The sequence below is a fragment of the Syngnathus scovelli genome, chromosome 11, assembly GCF_024217435.2.
Source record: "Syngnathus scovelli strain Florida chromosome 11, RoL_Ssco_1.2, whole genome shotgun sequence".
Classification (NCBI taxonomy): Eukaryota; Metazoa; Chordata; class Actinopteri; order Syngnathiformes; family Syngnathidae; genus Syngnathus; species Syngnathus scovelli.
The window spans coordinates 8,732,500-8,752,307 of record NC_090857.1 but is presented as its reverse complement, the minus strand read 5'-3'; the positions used below and the strand labels follow the sequence as shown (position 1 = coordinate 8,752,307).

The following is a 19,808-nucleotide window of genomic DNA, read 5'->3' as shown; positions in this document are numbered from 1 at the left end:
GGAGGAAAGTCTTTAGTTCTCTTTGTTAAACAAATGCTTGGGCTTGAAAACATGTTTTGTCCTTTGGTTTCAATCTTATAAGACTGGCAAAATAATGAAGGTTTCTACTTCACGGATTTCACCTATCACGGGTTCTTCTTGGAACGTAACCCCAGCGAAAAACGAGGGATTACTATATTTAGAAATAGGGGCGTTGTGTGGGCGGGGTCGGAGTGTGACGTAGCTGGCTGTGGGAGGAGCTTTACCGTTCTACGTTCTCACTTGAAAAAAAATGGAGGTCGGAGGAAACGGCGCTGGGCTAGTTGTAAACAATAAACAGAGAGCGATGCTGCCAAACAAGAGTAGGGGAGAATTCACTCGTAACCAGAGAAAGGATTCAGAGGTAAGCATATTCAAAAGCGAGTCATTTTATATTATTACGTCTGTAGTAGTTTTCACAAAAGACTACGAACGGACGTAGCCAGTTCTTAGCATCGTTAGCTACTAGCCAATCAGTTAGGATAGCTTGACATTTGGACCATTTAAATTCCACTAAAATAAATTGTCCATTTCTTGTCTACTGTCACTGCTGATTTAAGTGCTCTGCCATTTAAAATGAATGTCATACTCGACGGTATTTTAGTTTAGCCTGTGCTAACGAGCTACAGTTAGCTGGGCAGATTGGATGTAGCAATGGAGAGATTCAGCTGCCACGAATCTGTGCACCGGTTGAAAACTTCCAGCCATAACATCTTTCACGTTCACAATCTAAGTACTACAAATTTAAAACGCCCAACTCCGTTGTCTTGGACATTAGTGGGTGGTTTCTGATTTGTTATCATTTAGCGATTAATTACTATATTGATGATGATTAATGAAAGTGTTATTTGTATGCAGTATATCTTATTGTCTATTATTTTTTAATTGTCTGAATGGACAAAATGTTTCTTTTTGTACCTAGGGCTTGTCTGAGTCCCCAGACCTCGAGTTTGAATATGCTGATACCGACAAGTGGGCTGCGGAGCTGTCAGGTTAAAAAAAAAAAAAAAAAGTGTCTACTTTTGTCTTAAGTGTTCTCGTATCTTAGTGTTTTACACTTTATTCTGTGGGTTCTAGAGTTGTACAGTTACACTGAAGGGCCAGAGTTCTCCCTCAATAGAACATGTTTTGAGGAGGAATTCCAAACACATGGTATGTGGTCAAGTATCTGCTTGATAAAATTCTGTATCATCCAGCTCATTAAATCAATGCTAAAGAGTGATGTCATTTATGTTCTTTTTTTTCCACTGTGACTCAGTGTGTGATAAGAAGTGGACAGAGCTTGATGCACCCCAGCACAGGGCCCATGCCATGCGGATGCTTGATGGACTGGAGGTGACTGCTCGTGAGAAAAGGCTGAAGGTTGCGAGAGCAATTCTGTACATGGTGCAAGGTCAGTCTTTAATGGCAGTATATCTTTCCAAAATGAAAAAAATCAAACATTGTTTTTGCGTTAATACTTAATCCTACAATGTAGGAACCTTTGGCGAGTGCACTTCCGAGGTTGAAGTGCAGCATTGGATGAGATATAACACATTCCTGTTGCTGGAAGTTGGAACTTTTTCTGCTCTGGTGGAACTGCTCAACATGGAAATTGAGTAGGTCATTCCCTTTTTCTTTCAATTTCGGTCACGTCAGCTGCTTTTACAATCAATAGAGAAAAAAGTAATAACGTCCACACTAATGACATTTTTATGAAATCAGCTCATGAGAACCAATTTACTTGCTGCTAAGCATATGCCTCGGCTATTGTGAACGCTTTGATTCATATCTTTAAGGTCATTTCACTCAAGAGTTTAAAAAAAAAAAAAAAAAAGTTGAGCGACTCCTGAATATCACTTCTTTTTCCTCAGCAACAGCGCCGCCTGTAGCAGCGCTGTGAGAAAACCGGCCATCTCTCTTGCTGACAGCACAGATTTGCGGGTGCTGATCAACATCATGTACCTGATGGTAGAAACCATCCAGCAGGACGACCCAGCTGACCTGGCTGAATGGCGAGTTATCAGGGAAACCTTTAGAGCCGAACTAGGTGGGTATAAAAAGAAGCAAAGAAGCATAAGGAACACCTGCCAAATCTAACGGAATCTAACAGAAGAACGGTATCATCAATCATATTGTTGCTAATCCGTTCCATTTCAGGTTCTCCTCTATATAACAACGAGCCAATTGCAGTTATGCTCTTTGGGATGGTTACTAAGTTCTGCAGCGGCCACGCACCTCACTTCCCTATGAAGAAGGTGTTACTGCTGTTGTGGAAAAGCATACTGGTGAGTGATGAGGACATCTCTATTTTACATCACGTATTTCAAATCATATACGTCCCCTGGAGAGTTACAAGTGATAACTCCTCCTTCATTCTTCAGTTCACACTTGGAGGGTTCGAGCAGCTTCAAACCATAAAGGTCCATAAGCGTGAGAAGCTGGGCCTTCCCCCTTTGCCAGAAGATAGCATCCGGGTTGTACGCAGTATGAGGGCCGCTTCACCTCCTGCCTCTGCCTCTGACCTCATAGAGCAGCAACAAAAGCGGGCGCGGCGTGAACACAAGGTACCTGTTGTTGCTGGCCTTAGTGTAAATGTCCGCAAAAACTAACCATGTGACGAAAAAAAAAAATCAACAGTTGACATATTCTTGTCAAACCACTTTTCATTCTGTAGTGTGTCAATCATAAAAGAGGATTTGATGCCAATTGTATTATCCTGTAGACTCATCCGTCCACTCTTATTCACGTCACCTGTTTTCTCTTCATCCAGGCATTGATAAAACAGGACAACCTAGATGCGTTCAACGAAAAGGACCCTTACAAGGCGGACGACCCCCGCGAGGACGAGGACGACAACGATGACAATGACAACTCTTTAGAGGCCGAGACTTTCCCACTGGAAAGGGACGAGGTCATGCCGCCCCCTATTCCTCATCCTCCATCAGAGAGGGTCTCCTTCCCCAAAGGGTTGCCTTGGGCTCCCAAAGTCAGGTACTTGAGTTCACATTTTCCATTGGGTTCGTTTCACAGATTTCGCTGATACCACATTCTTTTTTTTTTATTAGGGAAAAGGACATTGAAAATTTCCTGGAGTCAAGCAGAAGTAAATTTATAGGTTACACACTTGGATGGTAAGCACAATAAGAATTTTGCTCATAAAATCGCAGTAAGGCAACCATCATTTTTTGTGCGTCTCCCAGTGACACCGACACGGTTGTCGGCTTACCCAGACCTATTCACGAAAGCATCAAGACACTAAAGCAGGTATTGCCGCACTTCATATGGTTCTTCAAAAATCCTCCCCTACTATTGAATTCTTTGTCTCTAATTTTTCCGACATTATCTTCCTTTCAGCATAAATACGTCTCCATAGCCGAGATTCAGATCACAAAGGAGGAAGAGTATCAGAAAACCCCTCTGTCAGGGGTGAGTGAATTTAGGAGAAAAAAAAATATCTGATGAACACGCATCATGTTTTTTTGTCTATGTGCTTCCTGGTTTATAGGGAGAAGAGGAAGTTGAGATGTGTGCCACTGAGCTGCTCTATCGGGGAATCCTACCCACATTACCTCAGTACATGGTTAGCGGACATTTTGTCACCATTTGTGCTGTAATTGATCATGTTTTTATTTGGATTGATCCTTCTTAAAAACAGCCATTTGTTTATAATTTAGCACCTGAAGGCAGTTACGAATGCACAATTGACTTTAATTCCTATCTTGTCGGCATTCAGATCGCTCTGTTAAAGATTCTCCTCGCAGCAGCTCCGACCTCCAAAGCCAAAACGGATTCCATCAACATTCTGGCAGACGTACTGCCAGAGGAGATGCCGTGAGTGATGCATAATTGTAGTATCACTTTTGAGAATTTGGATTGCATTCAGGCAAATATGGGCAAAAATTCCAAAGTACTATAACGTTTAAAATCACAGTGAACAATAACCACAATAATAAAACAGTTTTCGAAACTTGTTTTGTCACACATTGATGGGAAACGAATTGGTCTTATTGCAGGACCACCGTGTTGCAGAGCATGAAACTCGGCGTCGACGTCAATCGACACAAAGAGATCATCGTGAAGGCCATCTCAGCCATCCTACTGCTGCTCCTCAAACACTTCAAACTTAACCACATCTACCAGGTACAGCTCACTTCAGTTTTGCATGTGCCAAATCTGAATATGGTGAGGTATCCATGCAATTTGAAGTCATTTAAATATATTTTGTGTTTTCTCAGTTTGAGTACATGTCTCAACACCTGGTTTTTGCCAACTGCATCCCCCTCATTTTAAAGTTCTTCAATCAGAACATCATGTCTTACATCACGGCTAAGAACGGGTACTTTATATTTTACAACATAGCGCACTTTAAACTTTTATGGAATATCATCCTCTTTTTCATGTTTTGCAGCATCTCAGTGCTGGACTTTCCGTTCTGCGTAGTGCACAAGCTCCCAGAATTAACAGCGGAGAGTTTGGCAAGTGTTTCCATGTCATTCCTTTATAGGCCATTGTTAGGTTGAGCAAAATGTTGTTTTTCCAACATCAGCGTTGAATACTGATGACACGTTTTTGCAGGAAGCGGGAGACAACAACCAGTTTTGCTGGCGAAACCTGTTTTCTTGCATTAACCTGCTGAGGATTCTCAATAAACTGACCAAGTGGAAGCACTCAAGAACAATGGTGATGAGACACTCACGAGTCTTCAAGTCACATGATCCTTCCTCACGCTCACTTCCTTATTAGTATCTCAGACTGGATGTGGCATACTGGCAAACTCACAACTTGACCAAACATAACATCAAAATAGACTATTATTATCTAATCCAAAGTGAATATACAGTGAGTGTAGACTAGCCGACTCCAACAGTGACATGGAGTTATCAAAGATGAACATGATCATAAATATTTGCCTCCTGATAGCCGTTCTAAAGTCAGTAAACTGAATGATTTTATCCGAGATATTCAGACAAGCTCACGAATTTGTCACCCAGATGCTGGTAGTGTTTAAGTCTGCACCCATCCTGAAGAGGGCGCTAAAGGTGAAGCAAGCCATGATGCAGCTCTACGTCCTCAAGCTGCTCAAAGTGCAGACCAAATATCTTGGGCGCCAGTGGCGGAAGAGCAACATGAAGACCATGTCGGCCATCTACCAGAAGGTCCGACATAGGCTAAACGACGACTGGGCCTATGGAAACGGTGAGATGACGCCAAGTCTTTAAATTCATTTCTCCACAATGAGATACAATTTGGTTACGTTTCATACCATATGCATTTAACTTTTAAAATTGTTCTCCAAAGATCTGAGCTATACTGTGCAATTTGTCAGTACCACTAGTTTCTGTGGTCCTCTTCACAATGTCACAAATATATACAGCCACGGTTCACTTTTCCAATTTTATTTTATTACATCCTGTCCTATTTATTTTTTGTGGTTAGATCTGGACGCTCGTCCCTGGGACTTTCAAGCTGAGGAGTGTGCCCTGCGTGCCAACATCGAACGCTTCAACAGTCGCCGCTACGACAAGAATCAAAGCAACCCGGACTTCCTTCCCGTGGACAACTGCCTGCAAAGCGTCCTGGGGCAGCGGGTGGACCTGCCTGAAGACTTCCAAATGAACTACGACCTCTGGCTGGAACGAGAGGTCTTCTCCAAACCCATTTCATGGGAGGAGCTGCTGCAGTGAGAAACGGCCACCGTCCTCCATCTTTGATCGAGGATCAGACTCTCTCTCGAGTGTGGCGTTCAGGTAACCCGGCACCGAGCACTCGTTGAACAACCTTGATAAATGAATTTGCAGCTTGAGTGATGATGGAAAAAGTTTTTGTCCGTCAGTCTTCATAGTCGCCAACAAATTATTTAATCAAATGCCTCGAGGAGTTAGTATGATGCTAATGTAATGTGTTTAATAGTAGATACTATTGATTTTGTATTAAGGTTCTGTGAGATGCCACCACTCTGATGCAAGTGTACAAAAGCAGCTTTGTTTGTGATCCGTTACCTTTGCAGCCACTTTCCTTTGTGACCGTATTTCACTACTTTGCTACGCATTTTAAATACATTTGTGGGAAATAAATACAAGTTTTAACTGTACAACTCAGGCCGGGGAATGCGGGCTGTTTTTAGATGTTTTACATTTTAATAAATGTACCATTCCGTGTTTAGCATAACTTTCATTTTATCAGACTGATAAAGGGATTTTTTTTAGCATGTTGATTTATGGAAATAAAATATATTTCAGTTATTGCCTCTAGAGGTAGAAGAAGTATGTTTACCAATCTTTTTAATTTTACGTTTGTTACAACTCTCGTATATCGTCTTGGTCCCAGGGAGATGGAGGCAATCGCAGATCCAAAGGACATAATGAATACAGCCTTGGTTGAAATATGCTTTGTTTTGCAGAAATATGTCTTGCACATTTTCACTTAAATTTCTATTTATAGTAAGTAGAATATTCTATGCTTTTTGAAAATATAGTATTTTTAGGTTGGTTGCATCACTCAAAGAAATAACAGATATTAAAAATATCCAGGTTAATGACTTTTCTCTTATCTCTACTCGTGGTCTGTTTTGTTGTTTTGTGACAAATGTGGAAAAATGGAACATCACAGTTTTATTATACTTAACACAGACCTCTATATAATTGTCATTGTAGTTTTATATCATGCTATTGTGTTCTTTTCTGAGCAACAGCCATGTAAATCAGGAAGCGACATGGCATGACTCTGTTGTTGCAATCAAGGAAAAGTAAGTGAGCATCTTTCTCTCACATATCCTCTCTGGCAGCTCTACCAACATCTTTCTTGTTGATGTCATTCTTTATGCATCTCATAGCCACCAGGGGGCGGTCTTGAATTGCAGTAGTACAAATAAATTAGTTTATTACAATGTATTGAAAATATCCAATATCCTCTTGCATGGACATGTTCACGTTCTGAAATCAAAATTTAAAGCTGCTTAGAGACTCGCCTGTTTACCAAGAGACACTCTTATTTCTTTTGACAGATAAATATGAGCCTACTCTCAACATCTTCATAGCCAATGAAGACCTGGTCCCATCCAAACACCTCAAAAAAGGTTTTGCTGTGACCCGCAAGTGGAAGGAAGCAAGAAGTACATCCACCCCTGACCAGGTAGAGCTTGCTACTTCATACAAAAATAAAGCGACATGACATTAAATGATCCTTAAGCAATATTATTATAATATTTATTAATATTTTTAGTGAAACCACACTTTCTTTGTACAGTAATGTTCATCATAACACAATCATCATCACTGAGGAGAATGTAACTTAGGAGACGTGTGCTCAGCAAGTCCCTGCACTCACAGGGAATCTTATATAAAGTGCACAAAAACACACACATTGGAGCATATGTAGGTTAAAGATCGCAATTTAGCTGTAATTTAGATATCTATATGTCCCCCCTAAGCCACATTTATTCTGCAGTTTTTTTCTTATTGCTTGTGCACATATGAGGACAACATAAAACACAGGTTTCTAGGTCCTTGTGTATTCCTAACATTCATTATTCTATTACGCAACACTTAGCAATAAATGGTGATCTGATGCGTCCCCTGATCAAATTTATATTTTCAACAAAATGGTTACATGTCAGTATTTACATTATTGCAAACACATTGCCATCTGTTTCTCCCCCACACTTGCAATGAGAAGCAAAAAAGAAAAAAAAAAAATACATTTTAAAGCCACACAAATGTGCCTCATGAGACTATCTTCACTATAACCACAACAATGGAAGAGAAACAATGGATGGAGCAAGTAAATACAATCATTGCCTTCGTTGGATCTTGACGAGATGGAAAAAGTATAGTTGTGACAGCCAACAACAACGCAAACTACAAAATAGTCTTTAAATGTACAATTAAGGTGAAAATATACATCGTCTATCAGATAAATCTACTTTTGCCGCAAATATACAGGAATATAAATATAATCCTTTTAATAATAGACCAGCTTTAAATATTATGACTTAAGAAAATAAAGATATCTGTAACAGAAGATTTAATTAGCTTTTTTTCTTTTTACAATCATCAACAATGCAGTGTGTACAGAAATTAAATAACCATTCCAGCTTGACATGTTTGTGCTAGTTGGTGACGAATGTAGTATGTATATATTACATATACACCAGATTTAAATTGTCGCTATAAGTGTAGTAATTTGTGTGCAAGTTTTTGAAAACGTTTAGAATATCATCTACAGTGACTGCTATAGTGTGTCTGCACAGAGCATTAATTGTGCACGTACTGAATATACAGTGCTCAGCAATTAGGCTCAGTAATTTCTTGTGCCTCGTAGTTGGATTAAAAGACAAAATCAGTGCTTTGAGAGTGTCATTCGTGCATTTTAGTGTGCGGGAAAACTTTCTGTGCTTTTTGAGCACTGTATATTTGAACATTCACATTTCAAGTGTTTTGCTGTGTGCTTGTAATTCTTTGGTGTGTATAAAATAGAATCAATGAGTTCTGACTATGATGATACGTAATGGATTATACAACACATTATATTACAGTAGGTCCCCAACTCCACATTGAACAATAGACTGGACACAGGAGTGTGATACGAAATACTGTAGTTCATCATATAGCGGCCTCTACTTTAATAGACAATCCATTTGAATGTAGAATTTGTCATCTGCAATTATATGCTCTTCCACTAGATAGCGATTATCTTCTATAGCTTTGTGCAATTTGCAATTTTTGTTTTAACAGGACCAAATTTCACACTTGATGAATTTGTATATCGATACAGTTTTTGTTTGCTGATGTGCCTTGAAAGTTCTCAAATGTAAAATATGTGCTTGGCCACTATTTGAGGAAGTACAATAAAGAGTACAGTACAGTAGTTTATGATACACAAGAGCTTTGCAAATATATACATTAATTTTTATCCGTTCAGAGGTGCTACGACATACGCACACACTGACGTCACTGCAGTGATAACCTCGAGTGTGTTGCAACACAAAGCCAGCCTTTGTCTAGGGGCTGTTTGCCTCGGTACTAGTGAGTGGTGCTTCATTGATGTCCGAGGTTCCTTGTGCTAAGGCAAAGGAAATTATGATGTTAAGTGCATGGATTCAGTGATTTGCAGCTATATAAATGTGCTTTTACAGTGGGCAGTGGTAGGGACTTTTGCCCCCCTGACGGTAAACTGGACTAGTGATGATTCAGTCAAAAGTCTGACTCAGGTGTGGTAGGAGTTGTCGGTGTGGTCGGGCTGATAGCGGCATTTTGGTAACCCGTTCCATAGCAGCTTTTAGGAGATAAGGAGTTGGGGTCCAGGGGTTTGTTTCCACCGGGAGCCAGGTAGGCTTTACGCGCCGCCAGTGAGCCAGGCACTTGGCCAGGTTTGGTGCCGAGTATGAACCTGGACTCGTTTTGCTCTTCCAGGTTGGAGATATCCTTCATCATGCTCTTCTTGTAGGACACGGAAAGCTTGTTGGAGCCGTCTGACATCAGGTTGAAGTGACGGGCGATGAAGACGATGGGGAGGGGAAGCATGGCTACCACGATGAGAGCAAAGCACATGACCAATGCCCATGTGGGGTAACTCTGGAAGCGCTCCTGAGCCTACGCACACACATGGATGAGTCAATACCAGGTTTAGTAGAAGCATTACAATTTAAATGTATCCACACCTCTGTTCAAATTCCGAGATTTTATGTAAGACAATGTGTAGAAAAAAAAACATTTCTGACCAATTCTTCCACCCACGCGTTGTATCCAGGCGGGTTGATCGCCATTTCTACAACAGAGGCCGAGATGAGCACAATGAGGCAGATCGGGGAGACGTATTTCCATAAGTAGAAGTAGATGATGTTAGGCCGGAATCCCAACATGTCTTCCAAATCCTGCATGAATCTGCCAGCAACAGAGGAGCAGAAACATTAAACGGTATATGCGGGATCCTGCCTCTGTAAACAATCCCCCACTCACCTACCTACACTCATCTGCAGTTGTTGTACCTTTTAGTGCCATAAATCCAAGCCACCGACACATTTTCCAGGATGACCACCACAGTGAGAGGCAGGCCGGCGGAATAGTCGTCAAACATGGTGACAAAGTAATTCCCTGAGCGCTGAACAAAAAGCAGGCCGCACAGGAAGGCCACAATGCAGCAGCACACTGGACAGGTGAGACAAAAAAAAAGAAAAGGTTGGAAAGAACTCAAAGTTGGATCACTTGTATCTCAAGCTACCACTGTGTTGTTCACCTGTAAAAAGCTCCTTTTGGACCTTGTAGGTGTCGAGGACAGGCGTGGTGATTCCGGTCATGGTGCCGATCATGCTTCCCAGTCCGAGGTTGATGAGCATGAAGAAGAACATGACGGACCAGAACGGCGAAGCGGGGAAATGGGTCATGGCCTCCGTGAAGGCGATGAAAGCCAAACCGGTGCCTTGAACCGCCTGCATAGAAGAAGGTCAAGAGGGTGAGTCAAAGACAGAACCTGCACACCAGGACCAGTTCTGGCTCACTTTGTTGAGCTCGTCCTCCAGGATGCAAGGATCCAGACCCAGCTGGGAGAAGCTGTCCTCTTTCACCGTCTTGATGACCTGATACATCTCGGCGTAATCAGAGGTGGTGAGGTGCGAGAAATTGACGTGCGGGGGGATCAGATCGTGACTCAGAACATTTGAGTCGAGGTATCCGACAATCTTCTCTGCGTTGCTATAAAGACAAACATGGAAATATATGATATTGTGTGAGTGACCACACATTTTGACTTTCTGGAGGAGAAAGGAAAAAGTTCCCGAACGTACTCCATGACGCATTTCTCGTTCATGATGTTGGCCTTGAAGCCCAGTACGGCAAACACCACCAGTGTGGCCAGTATGGACGTGAGAAAGTTGATGAAGGAGACGAGCACGGCGTCAAAGTGGCAGTTGTTGTCTATTTTATTGTAGCTGGAGAAGGCGATCACTCCTCCGAAGCCCAGACCCAAAGCGAAGAACACCTGGGTGGCCGCCTCTCTCCACACCTGGGGCTCCAGCATCTTCTCCAACTGGGAGACATGACAATGTCGTTTAGCATTTGGCAATTTTGAATGTGAAAATGCATTTTTAGTAATTTTTTTTGTCCTACGCAACATTTGATACAGTTCCCGTGGGCTCACCTTTGGAGTGAACATGTGTGCGATGCCATCCACAGATCCCTTCAGCATCAACCCTCTAACCAGGAAGCAGAAGAGCACCACGTAGGGGAAAAGAGAGCTGAAGTACATCACCTGTGAGACACATAAAACACACGATGCAGTGTTTTGCAGTCGTAACATAACAATGTCCCTCCCGTCTCCTCTATCCGACCTTCCCAGAAGAGGCAATCCCTTTAATGACGGCGAGGCAGACGATGATCCAGGCGGCCAGCAGAGATAAAGTCATTTTCACATTGAGGCCACCGCTCTCCGCGATGGTGCTGGTCGTGTTCAGGGTCTGGCGGTACCAGAAGTAAGTGGTGGCCGAACTCTTCTCACACTCCGGCTCCACGACTGAATTGTGAAAGCAACATTTTTTAATTTAGAGAGGCCTCGTTTAAAATTCAATAGATCTTCAAAATATTACATTCTTATGATAGTATAGTGTTGTGAGTCAAATCTAAGCTCCTTCTGCGTGAAGTTTTCATGTTCTCAAGAAATTGGATGTAATGTAGTATGTAATGTAACTCACTCGCAAGCGTTCCATTCTTCCTGATAGGACAGTCACTCCATGGCAGAGGATACTGGAAGGACTGGAAGAAGTAGAAGATGCTCCAGCCTATAATCACGTTATAGTAGAGCCCCACAAATCCACACACCTAGATGGGCAGAAAGAAAAGGTATGAATTTTTCGATTGTAACTGGGAAAAATCCAGTGTGGTGTGGGGTGTAAATCTGAAGACTCGTTAGACTCAGTGTTAGAAATTTTGCCAATGCCAGAATTACAGAAAAGGTGATTTGCGCCGTTGTGGGTAGGAACATCCATTAGCCTAAGAATTCTGTCTGCATAACACCAAATTGTCATTCCACCGGGAATATCTCCAAGGACCTTGCATTTGCACGAAAATCACAATATACCAGTGTATTGGCATTGGGTGGTCGATGAAAATAGAACCCGCGCTGCAATGATCGGCACCGATGCAGGCAGAATGAGCCTCATGTTGCTGCCAGTTGTGTCGTGTTGAAGGGAGGCATGAATAATTAAAGTGTTCTCTTTTCAACTTAGATACTCTCAGAGATATTTTTAGCTTCATCTGCGCTAGCCATGTGACTCGACAGGAAGGCTCCCTTTCATTGCCAAGCACGTCGATACCTTCCATGTACTCAGGAGGCGGAGTCGGGTTGTTGCGGTGAGGGAGTAACTTCATCCTGCGTGCATAGTTATGCATCCATAATTATGAAGCCTTTTTGACTACAGTACATTGGTGCAGTTTTTTTGTGAAGGACAAAGTGTGTACGGCACTGTATACCTTTCTATATGTGTTGCTCCACCGTTTGTGTTTAAATATCCATTGCTTCCAAAAAACACAACTATAAATGCTAATCGTAGCATCTCAATAGCATTTTACATTGATTTTACAGAGGCTCCAGTTTCCCGCAAACCGTGTGAAGAAAATAATGGATGGGCGTGGTTGTAGTACCATCAAACTAGACATCCCGATCCCGCCCAGACGTGGGCACACATAGTTCCACACCCCGATACTCCCGCGTCGAATCTTCTGACCCACCGCGAGCTCCAGGAAGAAGAGTGGGATGCCGATGACAAGCAGGAGAATGAAGTACGGGACGAGATAAGCCCCTGAAAAACATAATCTTTTTGACTTACATGGATGGAATAAGACACGCATCTTAATAAAGCCGATTTACAGATGGTATTTTACCCGCACGACATGACAGGCAAAAAACAGCATCGTTCTAAAACGAGATATATTTACCAAAATCCCCCGCCTCAATTAGTCTTTCAATCTGTAGTCTAAATGTGTCCCTTTGCAAGCTTAATCCTCTGAGCTAAAATCAGGATGGGCAAAAATTGACTCATCATCCGGAATGTAACCACTTATGAACTGCATCCAAAATAGCAACCGTGTATTCACATGAGGTGGATGGATGAAGAGGAGATGAAAGGATGGAGAAGTGAGGAAGGATGAGGAGGTGAGAGAAAAAGAAGGAAGCATAAGAAGATGAAATAGAGGAGTTAAATCGTGTTGGAAGTGAAAAGAAAAGAAAGGGAGGGGTAGATATGAATGAAAGATTTGATGCATTTGAAATTAACCATGAAACCTCATAAATGTATATATTTGACCATGATGAGAAAAAAAGTACAATTTCTGCTATATTTGTAGTTAAGGTTTTTTGTTTTTTTTTTCAATTTAAATCATGAAAAATTTTTATTTTTAGTTACTGTTAGTTTTTGTTCATTACTAAGCTTGCTTAGTCAATCCACGATCCGACTCACCTCCTCCATTCTTTTGGCACAGGTAGGGGAAGCGCCACACGTTCCCCAGGCCCACGGAGAAGCCCACCTGCGCCAGGATGTACTGCAGCTTGCTGTTCCAAGCTGGGCGGCCATCATTTTCCGGCAACTCTATCTGCGGCGCTTTCTTTCCGGCCCCGGCGCCGACGTTCAGCGAGCTGTTCTTGTAGTCCACCGGCTCCTCGTGCGCGAGCAGGTCAGCCACCGACTCTGTGACATGCTCTTGGCTTTGTTCGCGCTGCGTCACCTTGCTGTTTTTAGGCATCGGGGAGGCCGAGGGTCGGGAGGGGGAGTTGGGGAGGAGACTGGTGGGAATTGGAAGAAGTGACGGCTTGAAAAGCTTTTAGGGTGGAGATGGAGGGAGATGCTAAAAATTGATAGAAGCTCTTGTGCTTTGGTTAGGCCTCAGTCCTGCAATTGAAAAGACAGAATACGTCAACTAACAACAACAAAAAATTGAAACTTTAATAACACGACGATATGAAAAAAAATTGACACCTGTTCAAAAGTACTTCAAAGCTTCCTTCTCCTGCTTGTGATCCATAAATAATGCTTTCAGTAGTCACCTCTGTGCTTTGTGAGTAACTCAAACATGTCATCATGAAGAAACAGCAACTCAGTCTGCATTTCATGGCTCTTACCAAAATTTCCACTCGTGCAAATTGAAAATTTAATTTCCCCTTTCTGCAAGCTTAACTTTAGTGAAGCTTCCCTCCCACCCACTATAAATCACCTAATCCCCTCAAGGCAAGTAGACATCCCTCTCCGCTCGCTCACCCACCCATCTAACAGGGAGATTCTGCCACATCCCAAACTAATGGAGCACAGGAACACAACATTTTGGATGCACAGCCTTGCTTATGTTGCATTGTATTTCACAAGCCCCGCCCCCAAAGCCCATCTCTGGATACCAGAAAGCAACATCATCAGATCCAAGTTAAAATTCATCTCACACTACAAGTCCCTTCGTGCTTCTATACCGCTCAGTTTTTAATGCTCATTTATTTCATCCCAACATCTGCATGCATGACTCGTCTGCATGTCAACATGAGCCTATGATGTAATAATCCACAGCCATTCACAGGTCTGCGTAATCCGACATGCATTAACCGGAAAGCCTTCATCCTGATTTGTCATTCAATCCCGCGTGACGGCACACGAGACATGTACAGGCCGCGACATCCCGGATGAAAACATCAACTGTGCCATCCAATAATCCACATGATGACCCCCAGTTGATGGTCTGACGAAGTAAATTTGTTTACCGTGGCAGGAAAATGACTTATGTCGCCCTTTTTAGTGTGCTATCAAAATGTTAATTATCGGTCATCCTGTCATCTGAACACCCGACAGATGTTATCATATTTTGATCCACCTTTTATGGATTGGGTGCGATATAATACAGACACACAGTAACAAGAATTTCACTACTAAGATACAGCAAAACGTTTTTTTTGCTGCAAAGGATAAAGAATATATATCTGAGTATTTTTGTATTGTCTGTCGTCATGTGTTGCTCCACCGTTTGTTAGGTTATAATTGCTTAAACAATTCATTAGTCCATCAATGGTGTTTAGAATTGTTTGTTAGCATAAAGCTGAACGATTAAGGCAAGACTATGCTATGACTGTATTTTAAGACTGTATCTTAAAGACAGACTGGAATTTTATATCGTTTCACTGTACATTACAGCTATTGTCTTCTTTTTACTCTTGTGTGGCAGCACGATGAAGTTGACTCACCATTAATAAGCATCAGCAGCACTTCCTCAAATGTTACACGTCCTCTACATGTCATTAAACGGTGAGTACGTTTCTTTTATTATTATGTTAAAATGATCTTGTGGGAATACATAGTCTATTATCATTATTATTTTGTGGCAAATACTTTTTAAATATGAACAAAACAGATCTCAAACAACATCCCGGACTGTTTGACCTTGAAGGTTCTTCTGTAACACATTTAGACTTTTTTTTTTAGCACAATTTGGAAAGAATGTGACAGTCATCAGTTTTTAAGTGATATTTGGTGATTTGGGAAGAGTTTCAAGCATTTTTTAAAAGACAATGATACGGGACAGTGACACTTCCCTCGTCATAAAAATCAATAGTCTCTCATCAATAATTCACTTATCAGTCTAGCTTACATTCTATCTCGAGCAAGGTCACAGGCACAGATCAATTAAGAACATGTCGGAGAGGACACCACACATATGAACACAAACTATAAGTCTGCTGAAAGCACCCACCCTCAAACTTGAACCAAATAATTGAAAGAATCCTTTTTAATTTAATTTGAATAAATACAACTCATGATAAACTGCTGCACCACCTTGTCAAGCATCTGCCTGCTTCATTAATAAATGCACGAAACACCAAGCCCTTTTCCCCCTTTACAAAACAAATATCCAAAATGACTTTTTTTTTCTCAAATCTGAAACACAACTTTTACTTAATCCATCAGAAAATGATTTTTACGCTTTTGTGCTGATGGGTAAAACAAGCTTACCGTTAGTCGTTTGCCAAGGTTGGAAATATCCACGCATTTGTAGAAACTGCCAAAAGAGAGGAGCATGGGTAGCACATCCACTGTGTGCGCCTTTGAGTGGGGCGGGTGGATGACTGAGGAGAGGGGAGGGGGAGGGGACAGGGGCGGGATGCAGCATCACGCGCGGTGGGACAAAGGCGCGCTGTGACGCACACAATTTACGTGCATCGTCCCCACAAATGATTAACGATTACCTGCCATTCATTTGTGCTTAGATGGAGACGATTCAATACTTAGCGGGAGGAAGTGTCTGTTTGAGGAGGGGGGGGGGTGTGAAGGTCATCACTTGAGGACGTGATGGAGTGACGCAGGCTTCGTCTTGTACGTACGCGATATGATCTGTTTTTGTTGGTAGAAATGAATATGTCAGTTTCTCACATGCAATAGTGGAATCACAAAAACATGACAAATATATCATTAGAACATCAATTTGCTACTTCCTCCCACAATACAAAAACATGTTAGGTTCATCAAAAACTTAAAATTATATTTAAATGTGAGTGTGTGGTTTTTGCGTACATGTGCGCTGGGATTGGCTAGCGACCAGTCCAGGGCTTAAGTGGACTGGTCGCCAATCCATCGAAGGGCACATATAGACAAACAACCATTCACACTTGCATTCATGGACAACGGACAAAAAAAACACCTTCTGAACTTGGATTCATGGTTCGAACAGCTGAGATTCAAACCCAGAACCTCTGAACTGTGAGGCGAACGTGACAATCATGCTATGTACCTCAATGCAAATCTATTTTTTCCATTTTCAATCCACTCCGCAATTGCTATGCGTTGTCCTTCAGTTGTCATCTGTCCCATCATGGTCCTGTAATATTTAAATCTCACCGATGAGTGATCAATCATGCCTTATCGTCTCTTTTTTTAATACTCCCTCTCAGATGATCATCATAGTAAATAGGTTGTGTGTTATTTTCTCGCATCAATTTTCTGCAACCATTTTGTCTTCACCTTGTAGGTCTTTTTTTCTGTAGAGATGCAAGACAGCAGCGGACAGCGACCATAAATCATGCACCATCCTTAAAAAAAAAAAACCTCTCTCCCGACACTAAGACAGAGAGAACACGCCCCGTTCAAATACCTTGACTGCCAGCCACCATTTTTCATGTGGGAAAGGGGCTGACTCAATGAAACAAAAAATCTAAAATGTAAGCATCCTTAATAACATGCTTTCACACATTATCTCTGATATCCGTTTCTACCCCTTGCCCTAACTTGGTGACACCTTCTTCAGGCTGACTTCTGGGAACAGTTGCCACAGCAACACTGAGGTCATATGACACTCATCGCTCTGCATCACTTCATGTGAGGGGAGGAAAATAAAATAAAAAAAGAATCCTTTCGGGTGCAGCCTGCATAGCAAGGAAGCTAACCTGATTAGTATACAAGTCTTGTATTATTTGATTGTAATGGTCTTTTGTCCGCCACCAGCATGAGCACAATTTCCGCCATGTTTGTGTTTGTGTTATCAGACCAATTTTTAACTTCTCGCCTTGAGAAAGCAATGCTCCCACTTTTGATATTCATAAGGCCCAATTGGATTTTAATTACATAATTAATGATCGCAAGTTGACATTTAGCGCATAAACTGTCTATCTGAGTCAACGTGTAAGAAAAGGTCAGTCGCCTTGGTCAACTGATTTCAAGTGTTTTCATTATGTTGAACGTTGGTCCGGTAGTAGCTCATTTGCCTCAACGTTGAGAAGTTCCAGCTTTGAATCTCATCTCGTCCTTCAATGTGGACTTTGTGAACATACACGTGGACATGCACTGCAAAATAATTACCGTCATGAGATGAGAGCTCCTAAAAGACTTTACTTAACCATTGATCCATGTCCAACAATGCTTCCATCTGCTTGCTACGTCTTCTCTGTCGCCAGCCATCCATCTCCATTCAATTATCGATTGATCCCTTCATCCTTAAAAGGCACCTTTCAGCAAGAGGCTAAACTACTGAATGGATGGAACTCAAACATCATGAAACCTTAGACACTAGTCCAGACTTTATCTCCGAACACGGCAAGAACGTTATTTAACCACGTTTAATATTGTCACATTTTAATGATGCGTTTTATTTCCCTCCGATCCAATCTCCTGGGGGGACAATCTTGAGTTGCGATTCTCTCTCCTTCTGGCCCGTTCTCGGCAGGGTGACGTCAGCACTCCTTCTCTGCTATACCGTTCACCTTGGGCTGCCATGTGATGCTCTTTTTTTTCCTTCCTGAGCTTTCCCTCACGCCCACTTACACTCACGTGAGCGTTCTGCATCTGCACCACCACATCAGCCCAGTACTTTTCCTTCACTCCGGTCTCATTTGAATTCCTCCCTCCCTCCATCCTTGCTGTTTCTCCTCTTGTGTTTGCACTGTCTGGGTCAGTCTCAGCTGCTAAAAATAAGCCCCAAGCCTGGGCTGTGCGATTATCACATATCAGATCCGTAATCCTCTGTGTTAACACTTACACAAACAGGAATGATTTTGCACAGATAACTGATTTGGTATATTCTTTACCTTTCTTTACCAGCAGTCTTTCTCACACCAGCGTGGCTTTTATTTATTTTTTAGCCATAAAGGGCATGCTGCTACTGTGCAGGTGTTCAAACCAGGAAGAAAGTGTGTCAGGTACTGTCATGACACACTGCAGTGCCCCACCACCAAAGCTCGCCGCAGGAAGATGTCACGTGCCCTCAAACAGGTTTTTACTACTGAAGTCGAATGACTCATTTGTGATGATCTGTTTTTACAGTGTTGTGAAGGGATTTTAATTATGCACATTTTGGTTACTGAGTTATGCCTAGTTGCGTTCACAGCCTCTCACCCAGTCATCTATGACCTTTAAGAGGAAGTTAACTCTAACATGTTCTTTACAATATGTTCCAGAGGAGTCTAAGTACAGCATCGGGATTAATGTTGCACGCCCTTTATTATCCATCTGGCGGCTGCCATTTTGCCACTTTCTCAGAGCTCGCATAACGACCAACCACGCCAACCTGGTAAGAAAAAGTATCTTGGCTGACAAAACACCCCCGAGATATTTCGTCTCGATTTGATATTTGAGTTATACTTTACGTTTTGCTAGGTACAGTTTTACATTTTCCCCAACACCTACTTTCACTGTTTTCCGAGTGAATGATATGCGTGTTTGCGATATACTTGGGTATATTTTAATGCTGGTGGCAGATTGCATCTCCCACAACAACATGTGACCATCCATAGAGGAACTTCACCAGATGGTCTCTCAAAGAGGGGCCAGCCCAGGCCAGCACACAGGGCTGAGGCCAAAGCTGCTGTCCCCATTTTTTGGGACACTATAATCCCTTGAAACGATCTCGTCGCAAATGATAGTGAAGGGTCTTCTTAGTGATGCAACAAGTAACTGGGTCAGATTGAGCCTACAAAAAGGAATTTAATTTAAAAAAAACATATAATGTGTGGGCTTTCATTAAGAATAAAAATAATGTATTAATAACACCATGAATATTTCTCACTATGCTGCGCTGCAAACTGTAATCCTTGTGTGGGCGTGCCCTACATACATGCCTTAACATTTTAACCCCTTAAGAATCACAATTAAACTAACGCATCAGTAATTATGCAAGTGGCCGCGAAGCATATTGGAAAGTAAAACTGCTAACATGAAGTTTATTCAAAATGAGTAGCCAGATCAGGATTAAAACAAGAAAGTGCCTCTCAGAACTGTGTACATATATATTTTCCATCTAAATCTAAATATTATTTGAAAATGTAGTGCCAGTTCAAAAAATTGACCAATTAAAAAGATT

At 41.9% G+C, this 19,808-nt stretch overlaps 2 protein-coding genes and 1 long non-coding RNA gene across 6 annotated transcripts; 2 read left to right on the top strand and 1 right to left on the bottom strand.

Annotated features, from left to right (window-relative positions):
• Positions 1-246: 246 nt before the first annotated feature.
• strip1 (striatin interacting protein 1) lies at positions 247-6,549 on the top strand. Its single transcript, XM_049733570.1, has 20 exons — positions 247-382; positions 941-1,010; positions 1,096-1,170; positions 1,277-1,411; positions 1,496-1,616; positions 1,872-2,047; positions 2,158-2,285; positions 2,382-2,564; positions 2,771-2,991; positions 3,066-3,131; positions 3,201-3,264; positions 3,355-3,426; positions 3,506-3,580; positions 3,734-3,831; positions 4,014-4,140; positions 4,236-4,336; positions 4,409-4,475; positions 4,576-4,680; positions 4,992-5,196; positions 5,437-6,549. Exons 1-20 carry the CDS (start codon positions 272-274, stop codon positions 5,682-5,684), a joined length of 2,448 nt encoding a protein of 815 aa, XP_049589527.1. The 5' UTR covers positions 247-271; the 3' UTR covers positions 5,685-6,549.
• A 628-nt stretch (positions 6,550-7,177) lies between these two features.
• LOC125977240 (sodium-dependent neutral amino acid transporter SLC6A17) lies at positions 7,178-16,180 on the bottom strand. Of its 4 annotated transcripts, XM_049733573.1 has the most exons (12): positions 15,974-16,127; positions 13,448-13,876; positions 12,633-12,790; positions 11,684-11,810; positions 11,324-11,505; positions 11,134-11,244; positions 10,781-11,022; positions 10,496-10,688; positions 10,234-10,426; positions 9,986-10,145; positions 9,719-9,881; positions 7,178-9,590 (listed from the first exon to the last, which is right to left on the bottom strand). In XM_049733573.1, exons 2-12 carry the CDS (start codon positions 13,728-13,730, stop codon positions 9,192-9,194), a joined length of 2,211 nt encoding a protein of 736 aa, XP_049589530.1. In that variant the 5' UTR covers positions 13,731-13,876; positions 15,974-16,127; the 3' UTR covers positions 7,178-9,191. The 4 variants fall into 4 exon arrangements, with proteins under 4 accessions (XP_049589530.1, XP_049589531.1, XP_049589532.1 ...); XM_049733574.2 differs by lacking the exon at positions 7,178-9,590 and having other exon boundaries at positions 9,742-9,881; positions 9,961-10,145; positions 15,974-16,180; XM_049733575.2 differs by lacking the exon at positions 7,178-9,590 and having other exon boundaries at positions 9,749-9,881; positions 9,957-10,145; positions 15,974-16,180.
• LOC125977300 (uncharacterized) lies at positions 11,855-19,678 on the top strand. The gene is made up of 4 exons (XR_007484584.2): positions 11,855-12,341; positions 12,574-13,661; positions 15,189-15,268; positions 18,592-19,678. It is a non-coding gene; the product is annotated as an uncharacterized lncRNA (long non-coding RNA).
• Positions 19,679-19,808: the final 130 nt, after the last annotated feature.

Bases quoted from the DNA above. Each gene is read 5' to 3' on its own strand.
- strip1 (XM_049733570.1), top strand. From the start codon at position 272: ATGGAGGTCGGAGGAAACGGCGCTGGGCTAGTTGTAAACAATAAACAG. The intron at 2,048-2,157 runs GTGGGTATAAAA...GTTCCATTTCAG, and splicing joins AACCTTTAGAGCCGAACTAG to GTTCTCCTCTATATAACAAC. The intron at 4,337-4,408 runs GTACTTTATATT...CATGTTTTGCAG, and splicing joins TACATCACGGCTAAGAACGG to CATCTCAGTGCTGGACTTTC.
- LOC125977240 (XM_049733573.1), bottom strand. From the start codon at position 13,730: ATGCCTAAAAACAGCAAGGTGACGCAGCGCGAACAAAGCCAAGAGCAT. The intron at 11,023-11,133 runs GTGAGCCCACGG...CATGTCTCCCAG, and splicing joins CACACATGTTCACTCCAAAG to TTGGAGAAGATGCTGGAGCC. The intron at 10,689-10,780 runs GTACGTTCGGGA...TTGTCTTTATAG, and splicing joins AACGAGAAATGCGTCATGGA to CAACGCAGAGAAGATTGTCG.